Genomic DNA, 18,436 nt, shown 5'->3' with positions numbered 1-18,436 from the left:
AGGCTAAAAGTCTTTTAATTAATAAGCTTTCAATAAAAATGCACCAAAAACTAGAAATAGATATATAAATATAAAAATAAAAATGAGATTCCAATTCTCTTCAGAAAGGTTTTATTCGCTAGTTCAAAGATTTTATCCAGTCAAGGTAGGTGAGCACAATTGTTATTTTTTTACATGTGCTTCATGTTTTATACTCAGTGTTTTATTTTAAAGTAAAATAATTCTAAAGCTACTTTTGTGACAATACAGTACAATTCATTAGAAAAACATACTTTATGTCACTGGTGTTTGCTTAACACTTATGCGTGTAAATCGGGAGTCACCTTGTTTGTGTTAAACTCAGTTTGATTGGTTAATGGGGATGTTGCTTGTGTGCGAGTGTGGATAGGTGGTCGTAGTGGTGTGGGCTGGGTGTATGTTGATATGCTGCATGCCTGTTGGGGGGTGGGGTGGCCTACGTGGGAAGTAGGTGCTGATAAGTGGAGGAGCATATGTCCGACCAATGGAGGAATGGCTGGGTGTGTCAAGGAATGAGGGGTGGGGATAGTGAAATGTAACTCAAGGGAGTGGTAAACCTGGATGCCAAATGCAGTCATATATGGAGGGGGATATGGCCAGACAATGGGTGGGAACTTGGCAGAGATGGGTTTTCTCATGATATCAGTGATATCTAACACGGGAATGCTTTAGCCATTGGAAATGTTAGTGGGGTAATTAAATGGAAAACTAGAGAAACTCACCAATCTAAAATGGCCACCAAGTGTAGCTAATAAATGTGAAAATAAAGCATGTGTTTTTGTGCTACCAGGTCTATAATTCATTATGATGCTGTCTAAATTACTAAATATCTAAATATCTATTAGATCCAGTTTCACTTATCCGAATTTTTAGCTTGTATATTTGAAAATTTTAATAATTTTTAATTTTTTAAAAATTTTTAAACAAGCCTTTCAGCAGTGTTGTTTTGGTCCTGATAGGAGCTATTGGGGATGGGCGGGTCATGTGTGTGATCGCGCTGTCCGCATGGGTTTTAAGACATCAATGATGCTGTTATTCTTTGTTTCTTTAAAATGTATCTTTTGTACTAATTTTCTTTTCACTTTTTTAGTCTTATCCATATCTTAATTTTCCATTGTAATACCATTAAAAAATCGCAGTGAATGATATGTAGAGGTCGCTCTAACATGTGGACGGGAGATAGGTCTGTTTCGTGATGGGGTGATTATTGAACCGTGAGGCTGTTAATCATGGTGCCAGAGCCATGGCCTGAAGTTAAACGCCAAAAAATGCATAGTCATACCCTTTGGGAAAAACAAGGCTACCCCTAGCTACCATATAGGTGGCAATCCACTGAGCACAGAAAAAGTCATCAGAGATCTGGGGACCCAGGTTGACAGTAGCCTTTCGTTTGACACTCATGTTGCTAAAGTAGTTAGGAAAACCTTCTATATCACCCACCTGATCATGAAGGGATTCACATCTAGATCAAGGGAGGTCATCGTCCCCCTGTACTCATCACTTATTAGACCTATGATTGAGTACAATGCCCGTTCGAATGTATCTGACCAGACACCTGCTGCAGCTTGAAAGGCCCCAAAAGTTCCTCACCAAAAGGATAAAGGGTCTCAAAAATATGTCTTATGCTGCCCGACTGAAAGAACTCCAGCTCTATTCAGTCTCATACCGCTTGCTCAGAGGTGACCTGTGCCTGACATATAAGGCCATGTCAAACCCAGATTTGATGAATATGCTTCACCTCAAAAATCTAGATCCCTCAGAACCACAAGGGCGGGAGACTTAAACCTTGACACGGTTATAAATAGAACGTGCTGGAGGGACAGATTCATCACCCAGAGACTCCCTATGCTGTGGAACAAAATCCCGGTACATGTGAGGCAGAGCACCTCTCTGGTCTTGTTCAAGAGGAATCTTGACCAATGGATGGGAGATTGCAGATATACCCCAGGGATTACTTCAGCGTCACTGCTTGACAGAGGCACAGCAAAATGATAGGCATAGTTTTTATTCAAACTAAAGGGGTGGCGAAAGCCACATAATTATGGGCTAGGCTTATAAATGCCCTTGGGCAGATAGCCTAGTATGAACCTATGAACCTATGAACCTATGATTTTAATTATTGAAAAAGTCCTCACAGTCGGTTTTAATGAGCGTGTGTTATGCAAGGGAATTGAAAACGTAGTGGCCGTTAAAGTGGCGGTGGGAATGAATTATAGTTGAACTGTGCGGCTCAAATTGATGTGGATGTTTGCAAAGCCTTTTCAATACACACTTCTGTACCAGCACTTTGATATACACCTGACATACCATTCTAATATATTTGTAACACAAGTATCTTATATGAATCATGTTTATATTCACAAATGCCATATAATGATGTACAAAAATCCAGATAGCTGGGCTGGCAGTATCACCTTTTGTTACACTATTATATAAATCATGTTAATATTCACAGATGACATATAATTATTTACAGAATTCCATCAAGCTGTGTTGGCAGTAACTCCTTTGTCACATTTCTTCCCCCCTCGAAGACTCAAGCTAGTTTTTAAAGTGACCTTTGAGAACTGTTGCTTGAGAGGGATGAGCCTATCTGGGAATACATTAGCCCATTCCCTGTATAAAAATTCCAGATGCCTTGGCATTGCTGACCCCAGTACAGTGCTGCACTCTCTTATCATATGCTTGCAACCCTAAGCTCCACCATAGTAATTTGGTATTTTGCTGGCTGGCTCACTGTATCCATATCTCCCCCTCAGTCTCCTCCTGCCACTTACTGCAAATACTTAGCATCAGGGCCTCCCTATCATGCTAAAGTTTCATGCTGCTAACAAGGTACAATTTGTGCCCCTACCTCCTGCCTAGCAGTTCTACCATGTAGTTAACATCACTGACCTCCCTTACCACCATGAAAGGTCCCTCCCAATCTGCCTGCAGCTTTTTGTGTCTGACTGGAATAAGAACCATAACCTGATTCCCTACAGCATACTCTCTATCTCAAGCAGTTCTGTCACAACAGTCCTTTTCCTGCTGTTGGGCTTCTGCAAGGTTCTCCTGGGCCATGCCCGTGAGTTCCCTAAGCGTCATCCTGAGGTTTAGGACATATGCCACAGCAGTCTCCTTATGGGATTCACACTCACCCTCTCACTCATCACAAATCAAATCTAGAGGTCTTCTCATCCTATGCCCATACAGTAACTTAAACAATGAAAGACCTGTGGATTTCTGGGCACCTTTCTGTAAGCAAACAACAAATGGGGCAAATATCTGTCCCACTCCCTCTTAAACTGGTCTGCAAATACCCGTAGGATAGACTTGGGTGTAGAGTTTAACCTCTCAACAGACCATTTGCCTGGGGATGGTAGGGGGTGGTCTTTAGGTGCTTCACCCCATGGTGCTTCCACAGACAAGCCAGCAAGTCTGACATGAAATTGGCACCTGTGTCAATCAGTATTTCTTTTGGGAAACCTACCGTGCTGAAAATCTCTAACAAAGCATTTGCCACGTTTTCTGCCTCGATGGAGGACAGAACCACTACCTCAGTGTATCTGGCAGCATAATCTACTACCACTAGGATATACTTCTTCCTTGTGGAACTTGGGGTACTCAGCGGCCCCACAAAATCCATAGCTATCCTCTGAAATGGCTCCTCAATCACAGGCAATGGTATCAATGGAGCCTTGACCTTATCTCCTGCCTTGCCTACCTTTTGGCACTGCTCACAGGTTCTGCAGTACCCTGTTACATCTCTGGAAATCCCAGGGCAATAAATGTTCTGCATAATGCATTTCTTGGTATACTTTATGCCCATATGATCTGCAAAGGGAATATCATGGGCTATGGCTAGAAGTGCCAGAGAGTAGGGTGTGGGTATTACCAACTGCTGTATTCTGTCACCCTCTAGCCCTCTCTCAGGGATCCACCCTCTATATAGTAACCCTTTCTCCTTATATACAGATCCCCCTCTTTCCTTGAGAATCAGGTGCCTCTGGCTACTTCCCTCAAGTCATGTAATTCAAGGTCTGAGAGCTGAGCCTGTCTCATTTCTGTATTTGTAACCCTTCTCAGCTCCCATTCCACAGAAAGTCTGGTATCCTCTGACAGTGGTGCCTCACTGTCAGGCTGGGTACTACTACTCACCTCTGCCCATGCAGTCACTCTGTCCAAGCCAACATCAGTACCCACAAGCAACTGTGACTCACCTTCAGTCTCACTACTACAAGGTATCTCCCTCTCTGAAGTAACCACCTCACAAGTCCTGGCTTCAAGTATGCAGTCTGTCTGGGTCTCTCCAGGCTACCAGACCCACATACTTGTCTCTAAACTTGACTACATGTAACTGCATTAACACAATGTACTGCATTATCAAAATTATTCCCTGTCAGGACATCTACAGGGATGTTCTCAAGCACACCTACTTACTTGCTTCCTTTTCCACCCTCCCAGTCAAGGTGAACCCTAGCCAAAGGTATTTGGAATGGGGTCCCCCTAAAGCTCTGACTGGAGTAGACTGCCCAAATAAATAGTGCTTCTCTTTAACCATTGCAAGCTTCACAATGGTTAGGTCAGAGGCTGTGTCGCTCTTAACAGTGGCCTGTTTCCCATCTACTATGATAGGATATAACCTCTTGTGGTTGTTTGGTACCCATGTTGTGCCCAAACAACTTACTGTTGGCATTCTGTCATTCCCACTTAGTGGTGCTCCCACCTGTTGTTCCCCACCTTGCCTCTGTGGGTATCTATATGTTATATGGCCCCACTGGACGCATTTAAAACATTTAACCCTTGGTCCTGACCATGCACCTAAACTAGTGGCTCCCCCCTGCTCCTGGTGGAATCTGTTGGGGCAGATTTGACTGCCCACCATGGCTTCCCTTAGACCCATGTGCAGCACTGGGTATCCCTTTCCTGTACAATGATACCCTGCTTGCAAGGGATAGGTCTCCCTTTTCCCCCAGTTCATCTACAGTCCTGCATTCCCTATCTGTTAACCATATTCTTATGTCCTCAAGCAAAGTGCTAAGGGTTTGTTCCCTCAACAAAAGGTCTGCCAGCTCTTCAAAAGTGCTGACCTGACACCCCCTCACCCATCTAACTCAGTATCTCCTTTTGTTAAATTTCTATATAAATCATGTTGGTATTCACATATGACATATAATTATTTACAGAATTCCAGCTAGCTGTGCTGGCAGTACCTCCTTTGTTACAATGAACACTGGGGCTTATAACAATTTAATGAGCTGTTGGTCTCACTCATCACACACACACACACACACACACACACACACACACACACACACACATATACACACACAAAAATATGAGAACTTGCTGTGAGCATGTCTGCATCTTTTCTGAATCTCAGGGATTGAGCCTTATTGAATTATCTGCCAAACTGTTAAATTTGTGACAGAAATTTCTTCAGCAAAGTATGAGGAACACTTTTTGAGACCTGTTCCATAATTTTGGAACCATTGTACTTTCGTTCAGTGTAGAAAATTTGCAATTAGCTTTGATTTTCTTATGTGTGATTTTCAAAACCATATATCTCCATCTAGTTTTGATAAACTGAAACAAAAGGCTTTAGAAATAAATGCCTCTTCAGTCATAGGGATACCTTTTTGAGCATAAAACACAACTGTCACCAATAAAACGTATATTTTCTTAGGGCTGTTCTTTCAGTAAATACTGTGAAGCAGAAACTGCTGAGTTATAATTATATATATATTACCTTCCATGAGATTGATCTTACTAACTTTTGTATTAAACCAGCATCTTACACAACTCTTTCATTAAAATAACAAACTTATGGATTATAATACACCAACTTAATTGAGGCATCTTACTATGTCTTATAGACGAGGGCTTTCTTTATGATTATTGTATCTATAAAATGATAAATAAATCAATAGAAGCCACATTCAGCCCAATTAAAATAATATTGTTCAGTCTCAAAATGAAAACAAAAAATATTTTTCATTCCTAAAATTCAGTAATCAAAACAAATTAAAAAAGGATTATTTTTGCGGTATCTAATCCCCAGCACAGTAGACTGCAAACTAACCACTTACAGGAAAAAGGAACTAGAGTAACCATTGCCAGGATGCAAATATGGGTAATCAAGGTTCTCTGGTCACCACTAAGGATGGGTTTGAAGTGGAACTCAATTGATGAGAGACCGTATTGAGGAATTGAGTTGGTCTTATCATCTGCTACTCTGTCCTAGAAAAGTAAGAAGCCATGGAAGAGAAGAGGAGGTAGAAGTAATGCAATATGTGTCCAAGTGGAAAGCAGGATGTAGAAGATAGGGAGATGATGAGCAATAAAAAGCAGGGATTGAATCTCCTGGGGTGTTGTGCAGTTCCACTGGTTGCCCATATGCAAAGGGTATGGTAGAATGAAGGATAAAGGCTTAGGGTGGGGGTGGGCAAGGATGGGATGAGTGAAATGAAGAATAGCAGAAAGAGTAGGAGGTGTGAGAGTTCCCACATGTTGCCAATTGTTATGTGGGAGCTTTCAGAATGTTCAGGTTTGTCTTGGGTACTTCTGCTGGCAAACTGTCTGTCTGCAATCAAGTTTTTGGATGTACTGTGCAGCCCCTCTTTCTGTAGCATTCAAGTCTATGAAATGCATACCTCTAACTATTCCATAACCATAAGGATATTTGACATACCATTTGTGAAGTGCCAGGATAGTCCTCTTTGAATCAAGAACTTCCATTTTAAGTATTATGCATAGTACACTGTGGAGTAAAACCTTTTTGCAAGGTGTACAAAATGTACATGTTCTATTTTCAGGATATTATTTATGTGAACTTGATGGAATATTATTCTTTTATCAAGACAAATATACTGCTGGGAAAATATTATCAGTCCTGGCATTGTTTCAGTATTGATGACCAGTACATAAATGACCAATAAGCTAAACTTTTATTCAAAACGTTTTATGATCAGCGTCATTCTTCACAATCACCATCTGTCTTTCAACACATACTGCTGATGTTGGGGGAGGGGGGGAGAAAAAAATGGGACACAGCAGATGATACAGTGCAGAAATAAAATGAAATGAAATCCTACATGGTGCAAATGGAAGATGGTATCATAGTTAGATGAAATTGGAAACATATCTGAGTAGTCCCTGGTAATTCTCAATATGAAAGCAGTGTTCCAGAGAGCAAATCAAATGTGTCTGAACTAAGGATAACCAGGTCTGCACCTAGAGAGTCTTCCTGTTCCATGCAAGAGAGACCTCAACTTAATATTCCAAACCAAAGTAAAAGTTCCATGAATCTTGGGAGAGAGTGTGCTTTCCAACTAAAACAAAGTGAGCGTGACTGCTCCTAATTCTGCTAATACAGATTTGTCAGATGACACTAAAAGTAATAATGCTAATTTTAACAGAAAGTCACATAGTGTTCCTTCCAGAGTTTGGAGTATCATTGTTGGCTCCAGTTCCTTTGCCATTCAGATCACCTGAAGTAGATGTGAAGTGAGAGTACTTATTCACGATCAGAACTGTGACAGAGTAATAGGAACAGATAAGCAGCTGTGCAGTTTCTTGCAAAATGTATCATTCTGGTAGCATTTCAGTCAAGTTGCTGTTTTGTAATTAATTCTATTTATCATATTTTTAACTATTGACAACATGCAATGAAAGTATCAGTCTAGAGTGCTGAATATGTGGTTTGTCAATTGCGCACCACTGTATTTTCAAAATCAAAGGTTTTGCTCACTTTTGCGGGCTGGTGCTAAGTAAAGTAAAGCTGCTGGAGTTTGTAATGTGTGTTTATAACAGGTATGTATACTGGGTATGTATAATGGGTATGCATAATGTATATGTATAAAGGGTATGCATAATGTGTATGTATAATGGGTATGCATAATATAGCAGCCACAATTTTAAGACAATTATACAGTAGTACAGTTTTAAGAATGTATGGGTATCCCATAAAGCACTGCATATTGTGGCTGGAGCATGTGTGTTTATTATAACTGAACTGTTAACATTGTTTCTACGTGCTGTGACTGTCATTTTGTAAACAAATACCAGATATCTGTTGAATAACATGCAGTTCATTATTACTGATTAACAGAGTAACTAGATATTTGCATCATGACGTGTGTGTGTGTGTGTGTGTGTGTGTGTGTGTGTGTGTGTGTGTGTGTGTGTGTGTGTGTACTTAAATAAAATAAATAAATAGATAAGATCTATGTCAATACACAAAGATTTGGTAGCCCCAGAAAAAAAAAACTAAAGCTCACCTCTGCTGTATGTATATCTATCTATCTATCTATCTATCTATCTATCTATCTATCTATCTATCTATCTATCTATCTATCTATCTATCTATCTATCTATCTATCTATCTATCTATCTATCTATCTATCTATATCTATCTATCTAATCTGCCTATCTGTCTATCTATCTATCTATCTATCTATCTATCTATCTATCTATCTATCTATCTGTCTATACCCACTCCAAGATTACAGAACAGTGGGTAAGGAGAAGCTCTCTTATCCCCCTGACCAATGATCTTAGCAAAACAGAAACACCACTACAAACATGTATAAATGAAACAACATATGCAGTCATTTAAAAAGAAACAGACTGAAAGTGTTCAACACATTGCAACACTTGGACAGAATTTTCTTGAAATTATGCTGCAAAGTAAAATTCAATACATGCTGATTTGCTGAAAGAAATGGAGCCCTATGAAACCTTATCTGGACTTTATTTCTGTACAGATTCCTCTTAAAAAGTAAGATCTTTCCCACAAAGACAAATTACAATGAAGGATCAATGGGAAATCACACTGAACCTTCCCAGTACAAATTGCAATTGTAGTTCAGCAGAGGTAAACTTCCAAACATAAAAATGCCCCCATCCCACACAAAAAAACAGACAACAAAGTATCTCCATCTCAAATACATTATTAAGTCTGCATAAAAATGAAATAAAACAAACCAGAAATTGGAAATGATACAGATTAAACATACCTTACATGAACAAAAACACTAGAAACTCAAATTTAATTTTATCATCTAATCAGGAACAGCAAAATGCACCCCAAATGTTAAAAAAAATAATTTGCTGAAGAAAATGAAAGCGTGAACTCCACAAACTAGAAATAAAGCAGTGCAAGTTGAGGCTAGAAATAAATGAAGTAAACACACACACACACGCACACACACACACACACACACACACACACACACACACACACACACACACACACACACACACACACACACACAAAACAGCTCTCCTCTTCGCAGCAGAAACCAGCCACATACAGTAACATAAGAGGTAAGCCTAAAGATTCAGTACACAACAGGAAAACACTGCATAAATGCAAATGCACACTAATATAGTGATAAAACATGGCTGAAATGATCATATAATCAAATATGAATGCATACAACATGCATACCATCAGCCAAATCAACAAAATACAAAATGATAGATGGAGAAGGCAGTTCAGATTGCATAAAAGTGTCTTTCAGTTCATGGAGTTGCCAGCAAAATGATTATTTATGAATATTCTTAAGGCTGTGATGCTTGGCCATAGTGCACCAGTAAAGACCTAAAAAGGTAACAATATAAAGTCGTCGGCTTTTAGAAACCATGTAGCTGAAACACTTGCATAGATTTTAGTCCAAGTTGAAGAACTGAAACATCGGTAATGGTTTTTTTTCCATGTTTTTTCTCTGATCTTTCACCAGGAATGATTAATCTTTGCAGACATAGCAGTCACTACTTGAAGTCAATGTTTCGAAGGATGTAGAGTGTACTCGCCTACTTCAAAGGCTGGCACACTAAACACATGTAGCTCTCCTTCTACCCTATTGTGGCCGTTTTGCTGCCATGTGGTTTTGCTTTTCTTTTTTCTTTCAAGAATGTAGCTTCATAAAAGAACATTGCATTTTTTTATGCCTATCTCTGCTTTGGAATACTCTCACCTGATAATAATCTTAGGATGTCAGCAAAGAGCCACTCTCAGACAGACAAGTAACAGCATCAGAACTCATTCCTTCTTGTCAGCATACATAGTGATGGCATATCCTGATATTAGAAGGAAAATGGGTAACATTATAAGCAACCAAAAGTAAATTTAACTGAAATGTTTTAATAGCATTACAACCCTGCACTGCATTTCCATCTTTTATGCATACTATGCCTTTCAAGTACCCACGGTGACACAGCTGTCTTACAATTTATTTGACAATATTGAAAATGATGAAGTTGTTAAACAGCTGTTACTGTGGTTAGCATAAAAGCACACACAGTTTCTATTTGTTGGAGTACGTAGCCTGTCTCTGAAACATAACATTACATGTCATTAACATTTACCTTGTTTAGCACTCTCACAGGATGTGAATTGAAATAATGGGAATTTAGCATGCATCTGTTTCTTTTAACAGGTGCATTAGTACTTTAATGCAAGAAGAAAGTATTGCACTGAAAAAGAAATTAGAAGAAAATAGAGCTGCATTTGTCTGCTTTGTGTGATTAACAGTACAAGAAAGACTTGATGAATGTTCCTGTTATTATATGCTCTACTTATGTTACTGCTGTTAGAAAATGTTGCATCACAGTTATAATGGTTATTACTCCAGTACAATTTTGGTTATACTTTTCAGTCTGTATGTGTTATTGGTACCTGGTAAGTGGAACAGATGCCAAAAAGCACTGCTAAAATAATTTAAGAATATTTGCAGACAGCAAGATTGTACTTTAAAAGAACCAGCATTACTAAGAAGTGCTGTTGTTGCCATGATCACATTTTTCCATCCTGTTTTTTGGCTGCAAGTATAGACTGGTTTCTTGTCTTTCAGCCCCCAATGAGCCTTTACTGTGCAAATTCGCTGATGGAGGGCAAAAGAAGCGACAGAATCAAAGCAAGTTCTCACAGAATGGAAGGTCATGGCCCAGGGAAGGAGAGGTGAGTTATAAACGGCATCCTTTATTCAGAGGGTAGGTGGGAATCACTGGCATGATGTGTTTATCTCAATAGAAGGTCCAGGGTGAGACCAGATCACTTGGAACATTAAAGGGTTTTAAATTGTTGGGAGCCAGAACTTAGAACTACTACTATTTCAGCAGTTATAATGAAAAAAAATGCTGCCTGTGTATGTTTCTGCAGAGCTCTACATTTTTTGGCAGACTTGTTTGGTCCTTGTTCAGATAAATGACAACAAGACAGATTTTCCGAATTCAAACTGAAGCATGCATTGTAATTGGAGAATGAAAAGAAGTCCTTACAAAGTGTGACATAGCATCTCCAGAACAAAATGTGCTGCATACATTTTAACACATTCTGTGTTTACAGCAATGCCTCTTCTTTCTCCACATATGTACACACATATACAAACAAACACATAATGATTGTGTGTGTTTGTGTGTGTGTGTTTGTGTCTATGTGTAACTTAAAAGACATTGAAGTATTGCAAGTTAGTAAAAAAATGTTGGTAAGATGTAACCAGTACTGCCTCAAAAACTGCTGGAGATTTGCTCTACTTTTAAATAGACAGTGTTCTTACATTGACAGCTTGTCTTTATAAGCATTTTGTTCCTTGATGTTACTGCTTTTGGTACTCTTTCCTTTAGCACTAGCCAGGGTTTCACTCTGAGTCTAGATAATGTTAATTCTCTTTCTGTACCTTCACATATTTATTGGTAATGTGGACAGAAAGACTAAGAATCATTACTTTCTTTGTACACCTGAGTGAAACTGTAGTTGTGGCTGCTAGTACAAATGGTGTGGTGTTCCAAATAAATGTGACAAACCACAGCTGGTGTATTAATAAGCATTTGACAAAGAAACACAGAGAACAAAAATGAACAGTAAATGCATGCTATGTTTTTACAGAATTTAAAATGCAAAGTCTTTGTTTCTTTACAAGTAACAATGGTGCCATCATTTCTTGTGTTTATACCATTGTAATGCACAGATGTTTAAATATTACATAGCCATTAATACTCTATTTAATATAATCACAAATTTTCTAAAGTTGTATTTCAATTTTAAAATGTTATGTTGAATTGTATAGCTATATGTAAAATACAATATGCTATTTTAATTTATAAAGGCAGAGCTGGTTACAGTCATTTGATCATACAAACTTTTGGAATGCATCACATCAGAGATGCAAGAAAGCCCAGTTGGACTTAAACTAAAGCTTCTCAATTGAACAAGGGAACTTATTTTTCCTCATTTAATTTCCTGTTTGAATTTTCCTTCCATAACAAATTTTATTGCATCTATTTTACTAAAGCCTTCTTCCACAAATGCCTTTTCTTTACTAAGAAGACATTTAGTTATAATTAAATATTTGACCTGAGTCACTTCTATTGTAAACTATTTGATATTTTCATGAAAAAAATGAAAAATGGATTTGTGCTTATCCATTTTAGACAATGGGTGACCTGTATATCACCACTGTGATTGGACGATGTTCTCCAGCAGGGGGTTATTGTACAGGTAATTCCCATTGGAAAATGAGTCCACTGCTTTATGGCAGTATATTATATTAAGCTGTGGTGGAGCTCGGACTGTAATGAACATAAGGGCACCCTGATTTTACAGTTGCTAAGCTGCGCTTTTGCTGTTTAGCAAGTATAAAATTAAAACTGTGTGTGTGTGTGTGTGTGTGTGTGTGTGTGTGTGTGTGTGTGTGTGTGTGTGTGTGTGTGTGTTTGTGTATGTGTGACTGTTTATGTTTCTGTTTGCATGTGTTAGTATATGGGTACATGCATGCATGAAAGCAGAAGTGTGTGTGTGTGTGTGTGTGTGTGTGTGTGTGTGTGTGTGTGTGTGTGTGTGTGTGTGTGTGTGTGTGTGAGACAGAGAGAGACAGTCAGAGATCAAGCTAATAGTGGATGCAACTGCTTCAAATAAAAGGTATGTATACCCCTCAACCTCTTAGCTCAACACATCTGGATAATGCTTAAAATAATGGGGGAACAAAGACTTAAAATAGGGACAGATTTTAAATATTACACTCATAAAATTAGAAACGTGCTATAATAACATTTTTATGTTAACATGCATTTTTGGAAGGATATGAGGTCCATACCTTTCATCTAGCCCTGATTTTCATACACCCCTGATTTTGACTCGAATGTTAGAACTGCCTTCCTTTATCCCTCCTAAAACTGGGGACTTTTGAAGAAAAATGGTGAATTACACTTAATAAACAATGACAATAAATAGAGTTGCAGACTTTTCATTTTAGAAAAAAGAACCTGAATTTTATTTATGACTTAAACAGAATATGCTGGAGAGACAGATATGTGTCCCAGAGACTGCATCTCCTATGGAACAGGCTTTCCATCCATGTGGAGTTGAGTCTGTGTATCACCCAGTTTGATTGTAACCAAGACAAATGGATGGAGAATAGAAAATTTACACTGGGCCTGGCACCCATGTACATTATGGACAGAGGTAACTTATAAATGCCTGGCTCTCAATGTCCTATTCAGGTACAGGACATCATTATTCTTTCAGGAAAACGTGGCTAGGCTTAGAAAGCCCCCCCCCCCCCAGATTGTTATCCTAGTAACAATGTATGAATCTATGTATGTTAATTCACATTCTCTTATTCTGTCAGTGTCTCAGTTTAATAGTACTAATATTTAAATTGTGCCTGATTACTTGCATATTTGTCCCTGATTTTGTTGAGATTTGTCCCTGATTAGTTGAGAGCTATGTTAAAGTCTGAAAATCAAGCATAACTTGTTATTTAGTGACTTTAACCCCCTAATTGTTTGCCAGCATATACTACAGCAAGTTTGAAACAGTAGGCAGAACAGCTATTTACTATTTTATATCAAAAAGTTTAAAAAACATATATATATATATATATATATATATATATATATATACACACACACACACACACACACACACACACACACACACACACACACACACACACACACACATGGATCTAGGGCTATCTACCGAACTCCTATAACACCGAAACTAAAACGGCTGAACGCACTTTAGCAAAAGTGCTTTTCACCAATAAAGCACCTTCTCTAAAGTGTACAAAAAAAAATTAAATTAAAAAAAAACACAGAACTCATGTTTATGCAGGGGGGGCAAGCCCCCCTGCACTCCCCACATCCCCCTACTTTTATATTCTCACTCTGAGATCGCACTACAGTGGGAAAAAGGGAATATTCCCTTATCCCCATGGTGCTACGATCTCAGCAGCATCCATTTCCCCACGTTTTTCTCTTTTTTTTAGCACACTGTCACAAAAGTGCTTTTTCGGTGAAAAGCACTTTCGCGAAAGTGTGCTCGGCTGTGTCATTTTCAGTGAAACAGTCCTTTGGTAGACAGTACAGATCCCATACACACACACACACACACACACATATATATATATATATATATATATATATATATATATATATATATATATATAGATAGATATATATATATATATATATATATATATATATATATATATATATATACATGTGCATATGCAAAATATAATAAACAAATATAAAACAATTTAACAGATAGCCCATTCACTAAATGCAGTAATGTCCTCCGGGGTGTATGTTATTGTCTAAATGCCCTTCCACGGGTGTAGAGGCCCTCTAATTGTGGCATTGGGCATCAACACATGTTTGGTGGGCATTATTTACATAATAACTCACACCCTGTTGGGCATTTTTGCTTGCATAATTCTTGTGTGTCCTCAAATGGTCCACAGAGTGAGTGTATCACAGTTGCTTGAAAATAACTGGCTTCTGAATAGGACTGGGACTAGTAGTAAATATTTTGCATCCTGGCATTTTAACAGAACCTTGCTAAGTTGACTTCTGTATAACAGTACCCTGAAATGCTTTGATTCTAGTGTGACCCCTTCAGTGTGACATCTGAAGTACACATGATCAGTGTACTAGGAGAAACACCAAGGTACCCAACACTATTAATTTTAGTCTACCTGATACCATGTGATGATGCACATCTTACTCTTTCCAAAGCTATGACATAAGAGCACTTGGCCTTCATCAACAAAGAGGTCACTTGAAATACTTTTTCTTTAGCCTAGTTTTAATAATGTGTTCACTTTCTGAAATCTACAAGACATCTAAACCCACTGATCATCAGTAAGGTTAAACATTGACAAACTCCACTATCTCAATAAGTAGAAATCTACACTATAGTTGCTTGGATCCTCAAACACATGACCTGAAGTCCCATATGATATCAGGTCAAGATGAAAAGGTCACCTCACATTTTAACTGTGTACTTTTAACATTTATAACTTTGAGAGGTAAGCAGATCAGCATATTATGACTCTCAAGAGTGTAATTTACTTTCCTGGTAGTCTGAAACTGCATTATTCATTTACAGGAAATAACAGTAACTTGGAAATCCCTCAGTCACAGTACAGCAGTACAGAGGCAAAAAAAATGGTAATTTGCATATGGGTGGTATGCTCATTTGTTGATGTTGAGCAAGACAGGAAGTAACTAGTGATGCCCCTACAAAAGAGCACATGGTGCAATGTATACAAGAAAGCATTTTACTTGAAGGGTAGGGTTCGGGGGTGGGGGCTGTGTCAGACTGGATATCAGCAAGTTGTAAACCTGTATGTTGTGTGTGGAAGGTCATACATAGACACATATGAGTAAGCTTTACACTTCCATTAGGATACAAAGAAAAGGAAAATAGGTGTACAGCAAGGTAGTAACTGGGTGACGGCAGTGGTTATAATCATGGTGACATAATGCTTATGTATACACTCAGCAATATGCCTGGCAAGGAGAAGAATGGGAGGAGCCAAGTCTTAGCAGAGAAGAAGTCTAGAAAGAGCAAGTTCTCTGTTCCAGAGAGCTAACACAGGACCTCTGTCTCTAGGGTTAATGACTGATGGCTCCTTATGCAAGACGGTAATGACCAGCTCTACCGTGAACTTGGTTTGCAAGATCTTATGGTTGATATCACTTCTGTCTGTGGCCAAGGCTGTAGTTATGGACATGTCAGGCATAGGGATATTACATTACTCATGCCACTGAGAAAGGAGGTTTCCTTAATGCACAGGAAGGTAAGGCAACAGCAGTCAAACCATCGTTGTTGAGAACAGAGGAGTTTCTGGTCTCTGTCAAAGAGTCAACAGACACCTCACAGTCCCGTGGTGTGGTATTGCATTATGGAGCTGAGCTGTAAGCTACCAGGAGAGAATCTGTTGGAGCTGAACTATAAACTACCATGAGCGAATCAACTGGAAATGCCGTGGGGTGGTATTGCTATTAACATTGCAATTGGAGATGCCCAAGGGGGTATTACTATTAACATTGCTCTCTTAATCATCGAGCATCATGCTAACACTCCATGCTTTGGCTACTAGAGGGACTTTAAGGGGTATGATGTCCATGGCTACCAGGCAAGCACTGTAGCACTGCATCTTCACTGGGCCTATGTTAGAGTTGATGGCCTATCTCTGTACTGGGCTTTGTACTTTGCTTTGCTAACAAGTGAATCTTTATCTGGCACTGAAACAGTGGAACTTCCACTGACTGATATCGGTGTATCATCTTGATTCTGATGATGATGATAGTGGTAAACAGCCTGTATGGTCAGGGAGTATACTGTTTGTGCTGTGGATACAGGAAATATGCAGACTGAATCCTGTGCTCAAGCCATGAGTACAGCCTCTGTGTCTGTGGACACCCAAAAGATGCACACTATGCAGACAGGACAGGTTACTGTGGACACTCACAATCAGGGAAGTGTAACACCCACAATGGGCCAGTTAATAATGAATTCCCTCCCCAACCTTGCAAATAATGATAACTGTAGCCTGATTTTTGTAATTTGCCACTTGGATTGGTGATGTGTGCTTCACAGTGTAAACAGCTCATGCACTTGCAAGCAAAGTCTGGTGTTAGATTTGCATGCATCACTTTTACTGTAGTATATTTGCAGTGCAGTGTTCCAAAGCTGTGTGCAAGCTGCTGCTTCTTTGCCAGTGCCACAGTGAACTAATCTTACATCCATCTAGCATTTTCCTCCCCAGCTGCTGTGCCTTCCACTGATTCATCTGGCTCAGCATTCACTTCTGATGTGCTGGGATATGTTTCTCCTGCAGTTGTCCATCCTGCTGTAGCTGCATCCTAAGTATCATATTGCAGAGCATTTCACACACAAGTAAAATATTTTAGCATGTGTGCCAGTGTCATAATCCAGGACAGGCACTACCTCATACATTCAGGCAGTAAAAGCTTGCCTTCAGCAACTCAAACCCATATTCCACTGGTTTGTTATTGGGCAGACTGTAGCATTCTGTGAATTTCTGATTGGTGTCATCAGACAGGGTTCTAGGGCAGATCACGCATCACTTTAATTTCTGCAAGTTGTTTGGGAGTTTCTAATACCATGACAGGAATAGACCCATTTCCTAAGTCAAACTATGATTAAAGTTCATGAAATTAGTATTGTTTCAGTCTATAATGTTAGCCAGACATGCTCTTTGCAGCACTCACAGTGTGCCCAGTATTGATTTATTCTGCAATTCATATGGAGTTACATATATCGAAAACATATCTAAATGGGTCTAGGACTATTCACTGAAATCACATTTCACTGAAACTCAAATGACTGTGCACAAATCACTGAAAGCTCAATTCACTGAAAACACAATTCACTGAAACACATTTTTCTGAAAGTTATATATGGCCTTTTCCCCACTGTAGTGTGACCCTGGAGTTAGTATATATAGTAAGGGGGGCACCGCCCCCCACATTGGGGGGCGTGGTGGGCATAGCCCCCCTAATAGTTTGGATACATATTATGTTCAGAAAAGAGTAATTTATTGGAATTGCAAGTATCCATGCATATAGTTCAAAATATTTAAAATAGGGGGTCTATATTATAAGATCGATATTTGAAAACATCGAACAACATATGCTCGACACCATATGGTTGATGCCTTCAAATATTGACCTTATAAAAAGACAAAAAGAAAAAAGCACCCTAACGGGTTTAAGCAAGGGGGCAATCCCCCTGCATCCCCCACACCCCCCACTACTTAAATATACCAACTCCGAGACCACACTACATTGCAGTAAATGGAAATCTCCCCTTATGGAAATTTCCGTTTACACGCTCGAGATTCTGAGCGTTCGATTTTCTCATGATGACAATGTCAGATTACATTGTTGGCTTTTGAGAATATAATATAGACCCAAAATAGGTGGGGCCCACACCCCCCAATCACCCACTCTTACTATATATACTAACTCCAGGGTCGCACTACAGTGGGGAAAAGGCCATATATAACTTTCAGTGAAATGTGTTTCAGTGAATTGTGTTTTCAGTGAATTGAGCTTTCAGTGAATTGTGTACAGTGAAATGTGTTTCAGTGAAATGTGCTTCCAGTGAATAGTCCTA

The 18,436-nt window shown here is 39.0% G+C and overlaps 1 protein-coding gene across 2 annotated transcripts in view; it reads left to right on the top strand.

Moving 5' to 3' along the window:
* Positions 1 to 18,436, top strand: part of RBMS3 (RNA binding motif single stranded interacting protein 3) — a 3,568,139-nt gene that overhangs the window by 3,054,305 nt on the left and 495,398 nt on the right. For both annotated transcript variants that reach the window (XM_044066764.1, XM_044066763.1), the window contains exon 7: positions 10,857 to 10,963. In XM_044066764.1, the coding sequence (XP_043922699.1) occupies positions 10,857 to 10,963 (107 nt within the window). The remainder of the gene's footprint in view (positions 1 to 10,856; positions 10,964 to 18,436) is intronic.

This window comes from Protopterus annectens, chromosome 3.part1 (genome assembly GCF_019279795.1).
Source record: "Protopterus annectens isolate FY-2018-M chromosome 3.part1, PAN1.0, whole genome shotgun sequence".
In the NCBI taxonomy this organism is placed as follows: domain Eukaryota; kingdom Metazoa; phylum Chordata; order Ceratodontiformes; family Protopteridae; genus Protopterus; species Protopterus annectens.
The sequence above is the reverse complement of the archived record's forward strand: the minus strand, read 5'-3'. Positions and strand labels throughout refer to the sequence as shown.